Genomic DNA, 14,700 nt, shown 5'->3' with positions numbered 1-14,700 from the left:
ACCTGGGTGACTCAGTTAAGCGTCCTCCTTGGTTTCAGCTCAGGTCATGATCTCAAGGCTCATGAGTGCAAGCCCTGCATCAGGTTCTACGCTGACAGTGTGGAGCCTTTTTGGGATATTCATTCTCTCTCTCTCTCTCTCTCTCTCTCTCCCTCTCCCTCTCCCTCTCCCTCTCCCTCTCCCTCCCTCCCTCCCCCCCCCCCCCCCCCCCGTCTCCCCCCTCTCTTTCTGCCCCTACCCTGCTTGTGCTCGTTCTCTCTTAAAATACACTTAATTTAAAAAAAAAACACTCATAATGTTGTGCAGCCGTCTCTACCATCCATCTCTGTAGCTCTTTTCATCTTCTAACTTGTCTTCTTTTTTGAAAGGTATTTTTACTGGGTTACTAGGTTCATAGTATTTTTTTTCTTTCAGTATATTAAAGATTTTGCTCTGCTTGTCATCTCTCTCGTACTGTTCACAAGTAAAAGTCTGCAGACATTTTATCTTTGTTTCTCTGTGTAATTATTTTTCCTTTTGCAGCTTTTAAGATTTTCTGTTTATTATTTGTTTTAAGCCATTTGATTAATGTGCCTTCCTGTAGTTTTCTTTTCTATTCTTTGTGGAGTTTTCATATACTTGGGGGTTCATTGAGCTTTTTGTGTCTAGGTTTATAGTTTTCATGAAAAATAGAAAATTTTTTGCATCTCTTCATTGTCTTCTTTTTTTTCTTTTTGGTGATAGCCCAAGATATAATTCACATAATTCATCCACTTAAATGCACATTCAGTGGTTTTGTATATTCACAGAGTTTTGCACCCATTACCACAATTAGTTTTGACAACATTTTCATTGCCTCCAAAAGAAACCCGATACATATTAGCTTTCATTTCACCTCAGCTAGCCAGACCTTGAAAGCGTTAATCTTTTTTCTGTCTGAATGGATTTGTTACTCTCCTGGACATTTCAAATAAATGGAATTATGTAATGTGTGGTCACTAGCTTTTTCCATTCAGCGAATTATTTTTAAGGTTCAATCGTGCTTTAACACGTATTAATATTTCATATGTTTGAATATACCACATTTTATTTATCTGTTGACAGACATTTGGAGTGTTTCTGTTTCTTGACTCTTAAGAATAATTCTGCAGTGAGCATTTAAGTTTTTGTGTGGACACGTGTTTTTCTTTCTTTTGGGCATATTCATCGGAATGAATTGCTGGCTCATGTGGTAACTTGTATAACCTTTTTGAGGAACTGCCATACTATTTTCCAAAGTGGCTTCATTAGTTTACATTTCCACCAGCAGTATGTGAAGGTTCTAGTTTCTCTACTCCTTGCCAATACTCTTTTTTATTATAGTCATCTTAGTGGGTATGAAGTAGCGTATCATTGTTGTTTTTGATTTGCCTTTCTCTGATGGCTGGTGATAATGAGCATCTTTTCAAGTGCTTGTTGGCCACTTGTGTATCTTCTTTGGAGAAGTGCCTGTTCTTTGCCCACTTATAAATTGAATTATTTGTCTTTTCTTACTGAGTTGTATCAGTTCTTTATATATTCTAGATATAAATATCTTATTAAAATTTATGACTTTCAGATAGTTTCTCCTGTGTGAACACACTTTTCACTTTGTTGATGGTGATCTTTGAGGCACAAAAGGTTTTAATTTTGAAGTACAGTTTAACATATTTTTTGTTGCTTATGCTGTTAGTGTCCTATCTAACAAACCATTGCATAATCTCAGGTCTTGAAGGTAAATGCCTCTGTTTTCTTCCAAAAGTTTTTTTTTTTTTTAATTTTTTTTTTTTTCAACGTTTATTTATTTTTGGGACAGAGAGAGACAGAGCTTGAACGGGGGAGGGGCAGAGAGAGAGGGAGACACAGAATCGGAAACAGGCTCCAGGCTCCGAGCCATCAGCCCAGAGCCCGACGCGGGGCTCAAACTCACGGACCGCGAGATCGTGACCTGGCTGAAGTCGGACGCTTAACTGACTGCGCCACCCAGGCGCCCCTCTTCCAAAAGTTTTTGAGTCAGTTTTTGTATATGGTGTAAGGTAAAGGTTTAACTCTTTTTTTTTTTTTTTCAACGTTTTTTTTTTTTTTTTTTTTTTTTTTTGGGACAGAGAGAGACAGAGCATGAACGGGCGAGGGGCAGAGAGAGAGGGAGACACAGAATCGGAAACAGGCTCCAGGCTCTGAGCCATCAGCCCAGAGCCTGACGCGGGGCTCGAACTCACGGACCGCGAGATCGTGACCTGGCTGAAGTCGGACACTTAACCGACTGCGCCACCCAGGCGCCCCAAGGTTTAACTCTTAAAAGTTAAAACATGTGGATATCTGGTTATCTTTTGGGTTTATTTCCTAAGATATTTTTTTCTGTCCCCAACTCCCCTATTTTGGGGACTCCAATTACATATATATTAGGTTGTTTAAAGTTGTCCAAGAGTTCATGGACGTTGTGTTTTTTTTAATGTTTATTCATTTTGAGGGGTGGGGAGCACGAGTGGGGGCGGGACAGAGAGAGAATCCAAAGTAGGCTAGCGCAGAACCTGAGGTGAGGCTTGGTCTCACAAACTGTGAGATCATGACCTGAGCCAAAATCGGGAGTTGGATGCTTAACCAACTGCGCCACACAGGTGCCCATGCATGTGTTTTTTTCTAGTATTTTTCTCTCTTTTCATTTTGAGTAGTTTTGTTGCTGTATTGTGAATTTTGCCCTGTTGGGCAATGCATATTTTTGTATTCCTATAACCAGTATTGAACTTTATTTTGGGATACAGTTAGGTTACTCAGAAACAGTTTAGTTCTTTTGAGGCTTGCTCTTAAACTTTCTTAGGTGAGACCAGAGCAATCTTTAGGGCTGATTTTTTTTTTTTTTTAATGTTTTTATTTATTTTTGAGAGAGAGAGAGAGAGAGACAGAGCATGAGCGGGTGAGGGGCAGAGAGAGAGGGAGACACAGAATCCGAAGCAGGCTCCGGGCCCTGAGCTGTCAGCACAGAGCCTGATGCGGGGCTCGAACTCATGGACCGTGAGATCATGACCTGAGCCAAAGTTGGACGTCTAACCAACTGAGCCACCCAGGTGCCCCTGATTTTATACCACTAATAAGTCCAGCACCTTGTGAGTTATAATACATTTCCTTCTGGTAGTTGGCAGCACTAGCTAGCTTCAGTTCTGTGTAAATGTAGGGATTGTTTTTACTTCTTTTGGGTGTTTTTCCTTCTGGCTCAGGCAATTTCTCACATGTTTATACTGATCAATACTTAGCTGCAAACTTGAGGGGGAACTATTTCCCATCTCCAGACTTCTTTGTTTATCTCTTCCTCTCTGGTACTGTCTCTGCCTTTGTAAATTCTGGTCATCTTGGCTTCCCTGCTCCAGAACTTAGGGGAGATCACTGTGCTGCCCTTGGGATCTCCTACCTGTGCAGTCCAGGAAGCTGAGACAGTTGTAAGGCCTGCCTTGTTTGTGATCATTTGGGGATCACTCTTCTGCACTGGTTGAAGTCTAATCGCTGAAATTTGTTGATTCATATATATTGTCTGGTGTGGTAGTTGTTCAGGTAGGATAGTAAATTTGGTCTCTCTTACTCCACCTTGATTAGAAATCTTAAGATTGCTTTTTCAGCCAATAGAAAATCAGTTCTCAAAGACTAGTGTATTCCCATTACATCTGTTTGTTTCATTCTGTCTCAGACTAGATCTTAGACCATTAAAGAGATTGGAGGAAAGTTCTTAGATGGATTGTAGAAATGATTGTCATCTTACCAAGAAGTACCAAAGTACTGATTTAATGTTACATTGAAAGAGATTACTTTCTTAGTTACTGAACCCGGGGTCTACTACTGTTTGATTATGACTTCACATCTTTGATGTTTCTGGGCAAGTATTTTTGCTTGTAAATTATTCAGTACAGCTTTTGTTTAGTTATATGATTCTTGATGCAGTTATCACTTGAGTACACTGGTCTTAAAACTTTGTTAAGCTGAGAATATATGGTTTACCTTTTTTTTGCAGGCAGAATTCTTGTTTTCTAGAGTATAGATAGGAACAGCCTCCGAGAGAGGATTTGATTTTTTTTGCGTATCCAAATTGATTGTGGTGACATACTAGATTTATCATTACTATAAATCATGCATATCTTTCTTTCGTGTCATAGCTGAGGCAACCTTAAAGGATAAAGTCTTAGCTGTTGTGCTCTTAAAAAACAATGATGCATTTTAAACACTGAGATTTTTTTAGTTTGCTAAGTAGAGCTTATAACCTAATCATAGCAGTACGTTGTCCTAGAATAGGTAAGCTTTCTCCTGTTACACCCTTCCTCACAATGTTTTGAAAGATAGATTATTATTCATTGAAACATCTAAATGTTATTTGATCCAGGGACCAAATTGTAGACAACACCATATAATCCTTTCCCCATTTTTTCCTTCTCTTACAGGAAAAGTAAGAAGCTTAAGCTCATCTTTGTGGTCACTAACTCACTTGACAGCTTTGCATCTGAGTGACAATTCCCTGTCCCGCATTCCTTCAGACATTGCCAAGCTTCACAATCTGGTGTATCTGGACCTGTCCTCTAATAAAATCCGGAGTTTACCGGCAGAACTCGGAAACATGGTATCACTCAGGTGTGCAGATTCGACTTCTTTTCTGACTTTAACCCCCTACAAACAAAATGAACACTTATTTTGCTAGGAAACTGCACTACCAATTAAATGGTATTTGAACAAGAGCAAACATAATTGTATCCCTTGTAAAGTTTTCTGGAAAAATTGAATGTCAATAAATAATAAATTAGGTAGATACATTGCCTAAAATTTGTTTTATTGCTATGTTATGTGTAATATACTTTATTCCTAAACCAAATTTTTGAATAAAGTGGGGGTAAATAAATAAAAGGCAGTTATGTTAATCCTACATATGGACTCTCCTGTTACAAACGATTGTGGTGCTTTCCTCTCTAAATTCTGGGGTACCATATTATGCTTAACACAGGGTCCAGGATACCACTGCCAAGGAATGACACCTTTTTGGCCATCCCAGGGCTTGTACGCATGATAGTAATAAAGCCTGGACTCAAAAAAAAAAGCTAGAATTAGTCACTGCATTTGGAAGACCACAGTGCAGAGTAGAGGAGTAGATAGGATATGGAGTCACACAGTTCAGTTTGGAATCCTGTGACTTTGCCATTTACAAGTTGTGTGATTTGGGGCAATCTCCTTAACTTTGCTGAGTGTTTTGTCCTCTGTAAAGTTACTGTAAAGCCTACCTAGCCAGGGCTGAGATTAGAGATACCTGAGATAATGAGTAAGAAACTACTAGCACCCTGCTGGACACATATTGTATTTAATAAATGGTAATTGCTATTTCTTTTATTATCCCTGTTTTTTTGTATGGTAGCTGGGATCCACCCAAGTTGAAAGTAAAGCTAATTTCTAGTTATTATGTTAATCCCAGTGGAAAAATCTTGCTCCATATCGTATTACTTGCCTTTTCTTTTATTCCCCTGGCTGTTTTGCTGCTTCCTACCATTTGCTGCATAGTAAAAAGGAATAAGGACCTCGTGAGAGTTTCTTTACCTTTGTTATTCCCACTCCAGCTTTTTGACATTGTTTTGGGCTTAATTACTGAGTATATACCATGACCATTTTTAATCTCCTTAAAAGACCTCCTTTCCCATGTGATATATGTGGAAATAAATGGGAACAGATTATTTAGACTTGTTTAGTTTATGGCCTCACCAGCCTCTGGTTCACTAAGTAGTAACCGAGGTTCATTTAAATTCTAAGAACCAGGGATTATACTGGTTCTTTTTTTTTTTAGAAGTAGTTCTCACCTTTAAAAATTGATAAATAAAACTTACCGCAGAAAATTGTAAGTATCTCAGTGTTGGGTCTTTGTTTCTTTTCACTACTGAAGATTCTTTTGATAGTTCCTAAAAAAATATTAATTGTTAATAAAGCTTCCATTATGTCTAATGTGAAACTTTAAAATTTGGAGAAATATTAATGGTAAACTTAATTTTGCAGCTGTCATAAGCTATTTTCAGTTGGTGCTACATGATCATTTTAAATCTCATTTAACAATTCACTTGTTAGGCTGTTTTATCATTTCCACTTTCTTAAAGTTGTGTAGTAGACTCCATATGGCTGGATCAGTGCTGCTCTTGGGCAGTCTGTGGACTGTGCCCATTTGTAAACTGTGTCATCAGCCTGCAGTGAAATAGACAACGTGTGAGAGCAGTTTTGTATCTATTGAATGTAATGCACTTTAAAAATATGACTTGTGCTTTGTTGGTCTTTTTTTTTTCTCTTTTCTTGAATTAGAAATTAAAAAAAAATTTTTTTAATTATTTAAAAATTAAAAATATTTAAAAATTTTTTCAGTATTTATTTTTAAGAGAGACAGTGTGAGCGGGGGAGGGGCAGAGAGAGAGACACACACAGAATCCAAAGCAGGCTCCAGGCTCTAAGCTGTCAGCAGAGAGCCTGACACAGGGCTCAAACTCATGAACTGTGAGATCATGACCTGAGCTAAAGTTGGATACTAACCCAGGTGCCCTGGTTTTCTGTTATTTTTAAAATGTTTGGTCTGTGGCAATCTGGGGTTTTTTTGTCATGTTTTGTTTCTTTGCTACATCATTGTTTGAGAAGCACTGTATTAGACATTGGAATATAATATAAAATTTTTCATTCTGAGAAGAATATTAGAAATTATAGTGCTGATTTTAGCCATGGGTTAAAAGGTAATATATGTTCTGATGTGGAATTTTTATATCCACAGGGAACTCCATTTAAATAACAACCTGTTACGAGTTCTACCTTTTGAGCTGGGAAAACTGTTTCAGTTGCAGACTTTAGGCCTGAAAGGTATGATTTCTCATATTTGTGCTTCTTGTGGTTTGTATGTTATGTCTTTGAGTCTAAAGAAGCTGTAAGAGGGGGATCTTGTCGCCAGGGATTTGCAGGCTCACTCTTCCCCAAACTTCATCAGTTTTTTAGGTACATCCCATTGGTTTTCTCTCTTGTCCACCTGGAGACTGTCTGCTAATCTTTGTATTCCTTTTTACTCCTAGCCCGGCTTTTCTTTCTTCTATCCTTTGTTTCAGTCAGTTCAGTGTTCTGATGATACATTCCTCAGATCATACTTTATGTCATCATACTATAAATGGCTTTCTTTAAAAATTTTTTTTTTATGTTTATTTATGTTTGACAGAGAGAGTGCAAGTGGGGGAGGGGAAGAGAGAGAGGGAGACACAGAATCTGAAGCAGGCTCCAGGCTCTGAGCTGTCAGCACAGAGCCAAACATGGGGCTCGAACTCATGAACTGTGAGATCATGACCTGAGCCGAAGTCAGATGCTCAACCAACTAAGCCACCCAGCCACCCTTTGGCTGAGGCTCCTTAAAAGCCCTTTAAAGTTTTGTTTTAACTTTGAAAACAAAAGTATAAAATGTAGCAACATCAGAATGAACAATTAATATTGTGTCACTTTTGTGTCTGTTTTCTAATACAAAGAAATAGAACATTACAGAATGTGAAAACCCTCTTTGTTCTTCTTTAGGTCCCTTTCTCATCCCAGAAGCAGCTACTGTTTTATGTCCTCTTAGTTTCAGGTTTTGTAATCTTAACAGTATTTATTTTACAAAAATGTGTTCATTTCTCTAAGGATTCACAAACTTTATTTGACATTAGGGTCATTGGTCACACATGTCCACATTGTGTTAATGTGTATGAAAGCCTTGGAAGCGTTGGGGAGTGATAGGGCAGTCTTTGTGGCACCTTAGTTTTTGAGGATCCCTTGCTCTTTCATTTCAGAAAGATCCTCTAAAATGTTTGACATCTAGGTTTTAGGTTTCTTTCTTCGAAATAGAGTTTCACCGATTTTTTGGACAAATCCATTACTTTTCTGAGCTTGCCCCACTCACTTGTTAACTTCTGACAACTGCTGATTTGTTCTCCATTTCTAAAACTTTGTTATTTCAGGAATATTGTGTTAGTAGAATCATGCTGTATGTAACCTGAGAATAGTTTTTTCCACTCAGGTTAATTCTTTGATGATTCTCGCAGGCTGTTGCATGTTTGCTTCTTTATATTGATGAGCAGTGTTCCATGGTATGGATCAATCATGGTCTGTTTAACCAGTCACCTGTTGAAGGACATCTGGCTGGTTTCCAGTATTTGGCTATTGTGGATGAAGCAGCTATGAACAATTCTGTGTACAGATTATTATGGCACATAAGTCCTCATGTCTCTAGGATAGATACCCAGGAATGCAATTGCTTGGTCATATTTTAGTGTTGTTTAGTTTTTTAGGAATCTGCCAGACTTTTCCAGACTGGCTGTACTATTTAACATTTTCACCAGTAATGAATAAGTGATCCAGTTACTCTGAATCTTCCCCAGCTTTGGTGTTGTCACTATTGTTATTTTAGTTTTTCTGATAGATGTGCAGTGACATCTCATTGTGGTTTTAATTTGCATTTTCCTGTTAGGTAAAGATATTGCACATTTTTGCATGTCCCTACTTGTCATCTGTATGTCATCATCTGTGGAATATTCTTCATGCCTTTGCCCATGTCCTAATTGAATTGTTTTTTCACTGTTGAATTTTCAGAGTCCGTTATATTTTCTGGATACTAGGCCTTTGTCAAATATGTGATTTGCAGACATTTTTTCCCCAGTGTGTAGTCTTTTCACCCACTTAACACACCCAGTTCCAGCGCTGTGGGGCTTTCCCCCACACCAACAAGCAATTCTAGGATACCAGCTAGATGTCCTGTAATTCAACTAAATTCTGACACTACCTACCCAAAGATAGCCTCAGATTCCATGGATAAAAGGTTCAGTCCCACAGGACTGCTACTTGCCCATGCCTCCCTAACTTCAGATTCCAGTCACAAGGCCAGGTTGTCACCTGTGCTCCTGATCAAGGTTCCCGCAGTCCCCTCCTTGGGTTTGATCAGTTTGTGAGAGTGGCTCACAGTAATAAGGAAACCCGTTTACTCACAGATTCCCAATTTATTATAAAAGGATATAACTCTGGAGCAGCCAGATGGAAAAGATGAGTAGGGCAAGGTATGGGGAAAGGGCACAGAGCTTCCATGCCCTCTCCCTCTCTCCGAGAGCACCACTCTTCCCGAGTCTCTATTTGTTCACCAACCCAGAGGCTCCTTGAACCCCATGCTTTTGGGTTTCTGTGGAGGCTTCATAACATAGGCATGACTGATTAAATCATTGGCCTTGATGATTGAGCTGACTTCCAGCCCCTCCTCCTGGGGGACTGGAACTGGAAGTTCTAACCTTCCAGTCACATGGTTGGTTCCTGTCAGCCAGCCCCCATCCTCCTTTGGAGGCTGAAAGTTACTTCATTGACACAAGAGGCACCTCTACAACTTCACTTTGGAAGAAATCCTTGAATCACTTTCAGGATCTTAGGAGCTTTAGGAACAGTGGATGAAGATCAGATATGTATTTCTTATTATAAATCATGATGTTACACAGGGTCTTTTCTGTAACAAAAGGTTTTGGTTTTGATGAAGTTGTTTATCATATTTTCCTTTTATGGATCCTGTGTTTTGTGCTGAACGTTTCATGGCTTTATGTTTTACATTTAAGTCTGTGATCTGAGTTAAAATAGAGCTAAAAGAAGTAAAGGAGTAGTTCAAGTTTCATTCCTTTGTCTGTGAATGTCCAGTTGCCCTAGCACCATCTGTTGAAAAGTCTACCCGCCATTGAATTTCCTTTACACCTTTCTCTCGAATCAGTTGGACATATCTGTGTGGATCTATTTCTGGATTCTCTCGTCTTTTCCATTGATGTAGGTGTCTGCCCCTTTGCCAACAGTTACTTGAAAGTTGAAATAACGTAATTAAGTCTTGAAATAGGATAGACTGATTCCCCTACAGTAGTCTTTTTCAAAATGTTTTTAGCTATTTTAGTTCCTTTGCTTTTCTATATATATTTAGAATAGTCCTGTCTATAGTTAAAAGAAATATTGCTGGGATTTTGATCAGAATAGTGTTAAACCTGTATATCAAATTAAGGGAGAATTAACATCTTTAATATGTTGAGTGTTCTGATCCGTGAATATGCCATGTCTCCTTATATTTAGAATTTTGATTTTTTTTTCATCAGTATTGTGTAGTTTTTGTTATATAAACCACATAAATGTTTTGTTAGATTTATTTCTAAGTCTTTTTGTTTGGGTTTCTTTTTTTTTCAAGTGGTTGTAAATTATAATGTATTAAATTTTGCCTTCCATGTGTATGTTCCTGGACATAATACAATGGATTTTTTTTTTTTTTTTTTATTTCACCCATCCTCCCAACCCCCACCCCCTTCCCTCTGGCAACCACTAGTTTGTTTTCTGTATTTAAGAGTCTGGTTTTGTTTGTTTGTTCATTTGTTTTGCTTTTTAGATTCCACATATAAGTGGGATCATGTATTTGTCTTCCTCTGTCTGACTTATTTCACTTAGTATAATAACATTCCATTGTACGTACATACCACATCTTCTTTATCCATTCATCTATGGATGGATAATTGGGTTGCTTCCATATCTTCTTGGCCATAGTGAATAATGCTGCGTGGAATATTACTTAGCCATAAAAAGAGAGAAAGCGCAAGATCTTGCCATTTGTGACAACGTGGATGGATGTACAGGATATTTTATACTCAGTAAAATAAGTCAGACATGGTTCATATATCTTTTTGAATTGGATGGATTTTTATATTTTTATATTAGAGTCTTAGGAGTTGCTTTTTTTGGTATACTTAATGGTAAAATTTTGGGGAATTTTCTATGTAGAAAATTATGTCATCTGGAAATAGGGATAATTTTATTTCTTCCTTCCCAATATGTCTGCTTTTTCTTTCCTTTTCTTGACTTATCGTACTGACTAGAACTTCCAGCATCATGTTGAATAAGAGTTGTGAGAACAGACATCCCTCTTTTTCCTGATATATGGAAGTATTCTGTGTGCACTATTATGTATAACATTAGCAGTAGGTATTTTGTAGATTGTCTTTATCAATTTGAGGAAGTTTCCCTCTGCCCTTTTGCTGAGAGTTATTAATCATGAATAGGTGTTTAATTTTGTCAAATGCTTGTTTTGTATCAGTTGATGTGATTTCTTTGTTAGCCTTGTAATTGATTTTTAAATATTGAACCAGCCTTGCATTCCTGGAACAAATCCCACTTGGTCATGGTTATAAATCTTTTTATATATTGCTTACTTCTGTATGCTAATATTTTCTTAAGGATTTTTGACTCGATATTCATAAAGGTATTTGTCTTTAATTTTCATTTATGCTCAATTTGTCTGGTTTTGGTATCTAGGTAATGCTAGCTTTATGAAATGAATTTGAAAGTGTTCCCTCATCTTTTGTTTTCTGGAAGAGAGTCTATAGAATTAGAGTTAATTCTTAAAGTGTTTAGTAGAATTTTCCAGTGAAACATTTCGGGCCTGGAGATTTCTGGTAGTTTTTAAATTTTGAATTCATTTCCTTTAATAGGTATAGGGCTCTTTAAGTTTTGTACTGGGTGAGTGAGTACAGTTTGTGTATTTCAAGGAAATGGCCGCATTCATATATGTTGTTAAATTTATGTATCTAGAATTGTTCATGGTATTCCCTTATCCTTTTGATTTCTGTAGGGTTTATATTTTTTATATTGGTAATTTTTGTCTTCATTTTCTTTGTGAGTCTTGGTAGAAGTTTGCCAATTTTATTGATCTTTTCAAAGAAACCGCTTTTTAAAAAAGTCCTCTTTTTCTGTTTTCAATTCATTGATTCCTATTTTTTAGTGTTTTTAATCCTTTTTGCTTTCAGTTTATTTTGCTCTTTCTAGGTTCTTCAGATGGGACTTAAATGTTTATTTTGAGAGAGGGAGCACTCAAGTGGGGTAGGGGCAGAGAGAAGAAGAGAGAGAATCCAAGCAGACTTAAGGCGGTCAGCGCAGAGTCTGATGTGGGGCTCAATCTCATGAACCATGAGATCATGACCTGCGCCGAAATAAAGAGTTGGATGCACAACTGACTAAGCCGCCCAGGCTCCCCTGAGACTTTTCCTTTTCTAATGTATACATTAGGTGCTATAAATGTCCCTCTTGGCTCTGCTTTAGCTGTGTCCAGCCACAAATTTTGTGTCCCTTGGACACTGGACAAGAATATGAATTGGGTAGAATCTTCTATAAATCTCAACTGGATCCTCTATATTAACACTAGGGTCTGTTAGATTGATGGTATTTAGAGGATTTTTTTGTCTAGTTCTTTTTGTTGTTTGTTTTTGTCTAGTTCTGTCAATTGTGAGATGAGTTCTGAAGTATCAGCATAATTGTAGATTTTTCTATTGTCCTTTCAGTTCTATCAGTTTTTGCTTAAAATATTTTTTAGTTCTATCATTTTGTGGATGCATGTTTAGAATTGCTATGTCTTCTCCTTTATCATTACATAATGTCACTTTCTCTAGTAAATTTATTTTCTCTGAAATCAACTTTATCTGGTATTAGTCACCCTTGCTTTCCTTTTGTTAAGGTTTACATGACGTATATTTTCCCATCCTTTTCTTTTCAGCCTGCTTGTATTGTTATATTTGATATATTTGTTATATATATCACAAGTTTCATGTGATAACATACATAACTTATCAAGTCTTGTAGGGTTATCATTTTACATTTTGAGTGAAATAATAGAATCTCTAACTCTATGACCTTTCATATGCCTCCTGTTTATAGTATCATTGTCTTAATATTTTCTCTACCTATATTTAGAACCAAGTCAGTGTTACAGAGACATTTTAATGGCTGAACATGAGTTAGAAACCTTAAGTGAAGGAAAGCCTATGTTTGCCCCTTTTTAAAGACCATGGTCTTTTTTCTTATGTTCCAGAGTTCCTTCTTTTATCATTTCCTTTCTATTTAGAGAACTTCTGTTCTGATTCTTTTATAGTAGGCCTGCTGGCAACAGATTCTCTTAGTTTTCAGTCCTCTGAGAATGTCTTTATTTCTCCTTCATTCCTAAAGGCTGTTTTCACTGTTTCATGGGGTTCTGGGTTGTCGGTTCTTTTCTTTCAGCACCTAAAGCTATTGTGCCACTTCCCTTTAACCACCATGGCTTGTGATGAGAAATCTGCTTATTCAAGTTGTGTTTCCCCTAGTTCTTACTCTTACCTAGAGGGAAGGTGTTTTACTCTGGCTGCCTTCAACATTGTCTTTGTCTTTAGTTTTTAGAAGTTTAGTTGCTGTGTGGTTTGTTGTGGGTTCTTTTTTGAATGTGTCCTATTTGGATTTTATCAGACTGTTGAATCTGCACGTTTGTGTTTCTCCAAATCTGGGGAGTTTTTCAGCTGTTATTTGAATACTGTTTCAGCTCTGTGCTTCTTGTTGTCTGTTTCCATAACTCTGAGGACATGAACCTTAGAATTTTCTTGTGGTCCTACAGGTTCCTGAGGCTCTTTTCATTTTTTTTTTTTCAGTTTCCTTTCTGTTGTTCTGTTGTTCAGTTTCCTTTCTGTTGTTCCTTACTGTCTTCCAGTTCACTGATTATTTCCTTTGATGCTTTATTTTGCTGTTGAACCCATCCACCGAGCTTTTTATTTCATGTATTCAGTTTTTCAGTTTCAATATTTCCATTTTTAAAAATGTTTTGTTAATTTGCCAAAACTTTTTCTTGGTTGAGTCTTCCTGTTTTTTCATTTATTTCAAGCATGTTTGTAATTTCTCATTGAAGTGCTCATTGAAACATGCCTGCTCTATTTAGGTCAGATTATTCTAATGTTTTTGTCATCTTGGTGTTGAGTCTTGTTTATCTTTATTCATTTAGTTTGAATTCTTCCTAGTTCTTGGTAGGATGAGTGATTTTCACCTGAAACTGGACGTACTCCTATTATATTATAAAACTTTGGATCTTACTTAAACCTATTTTGCTCTTTCTAACTGCTCTGGCAGAGAAAGTGAGGGGGGCAGTATCTTTTGAACTTCTTTCATTTGGCATGGCTAACATCTTATAATCACTTTATAATGATTTATAAATCATTTGTCCTTTTCAATTTATAAAATTTATTATTAGTCTTTCTTAAAGTGGAGCTATGGTATCCAGGACCTTCACTGTTCAAAACAGTTCATTATACTGTTAATTTTCATAAGCACGTAAGAAATCCTTCTGAGAGGATTTGAGACTCTTGTAGATGCATGTAAATCATTGCATTTGCTTTCATTTTTAACACTTATGAAACCGTCATTGAATTTACAGATGGCTCACACCCCTGAGGTTTTCCCTTTTCCTTAGTGACTACATCTTTTTTAAAATTAAAAAAAAATGTTTTTATTATTTTAGAGAGAGAGCATGAGCAGGGGAAAGGGGCAGAGGGGGAGAGAGAAAGAGAATGAGAGAATCTCAGGCAGGCTCCATGCTCAGCATAGACTCTGACAGAGGGCTCAATCCCACAACCCTGGGATCATGGGATCATGACCTGAGCCAAAATCAAGAGTCAGATGCTCAACCGATGGAGCTACCCTGGCGCTCCAGTAACTTGATCTTAAATCACATCTGTCCCATCTTGTTATTGCTTTATTTAGTAGAGTTTTTAAAAATCTAAATGAAGACTACATCTGTCATGAGGATATCTTCGTGTTAGCTTTGTTGCATCTTAACTTTTGATTCTCTGATCCATTATAGTGGCTGTCCTCTTTCCCTTGTCCTCTTTCCCATTCTTCCCCGTC

At 37.2% G+C, this 14,700-nt stretch overlaps 1 protein-coding gene across 4 annotated transcripts in view; it reads left to right on the top strand.

The window, feature by feature from the left end:
* Positions 1-14,700, top strand: part of CNOT6 (CCR4-NOT transcription complex subunit 6) — a 76,409-nt gene that overhangs the window by 47,835 nt on the left and 13,874 nt on the right. For all 4 annotated transcript variants that reach the window (XM_043585226.1, XM_043585218.1, XM_043585209.1 and 1 more), the window contains 2 exons: positions 4,422-4,608; positions 6,764-6,849. In XM_043585226.1, the coding sequence (XP_043441161.1) occupies positions 4,422-4,608; positions 6,764-6,849 (273 nt within the window). The remainder of the gene's footprint in view (positions 1-4,421; positions 4,609-6,763; positions 6,850-14,700) is intronic.

The sequence above is a fragment of the Prionailurus bengalensis genome, chromosome A1, assembly GCF_016509475.1.
Source record: "Prionailurus bengalensis isolate Pbe53 chromosome A1, Fcat_Pben_1.1_paternal_pri, whole genome shotgun sequence".
NCBI classification, from domain to species: Eukaryota; Metazoa; Chordata; class Mammalia; order Carnivora; family Felidae; genus Prionailurus; species Prionailurus bengalensis.
This window is presented reverse-complemented; position numbering and strand designations above follow the sequence as displayed.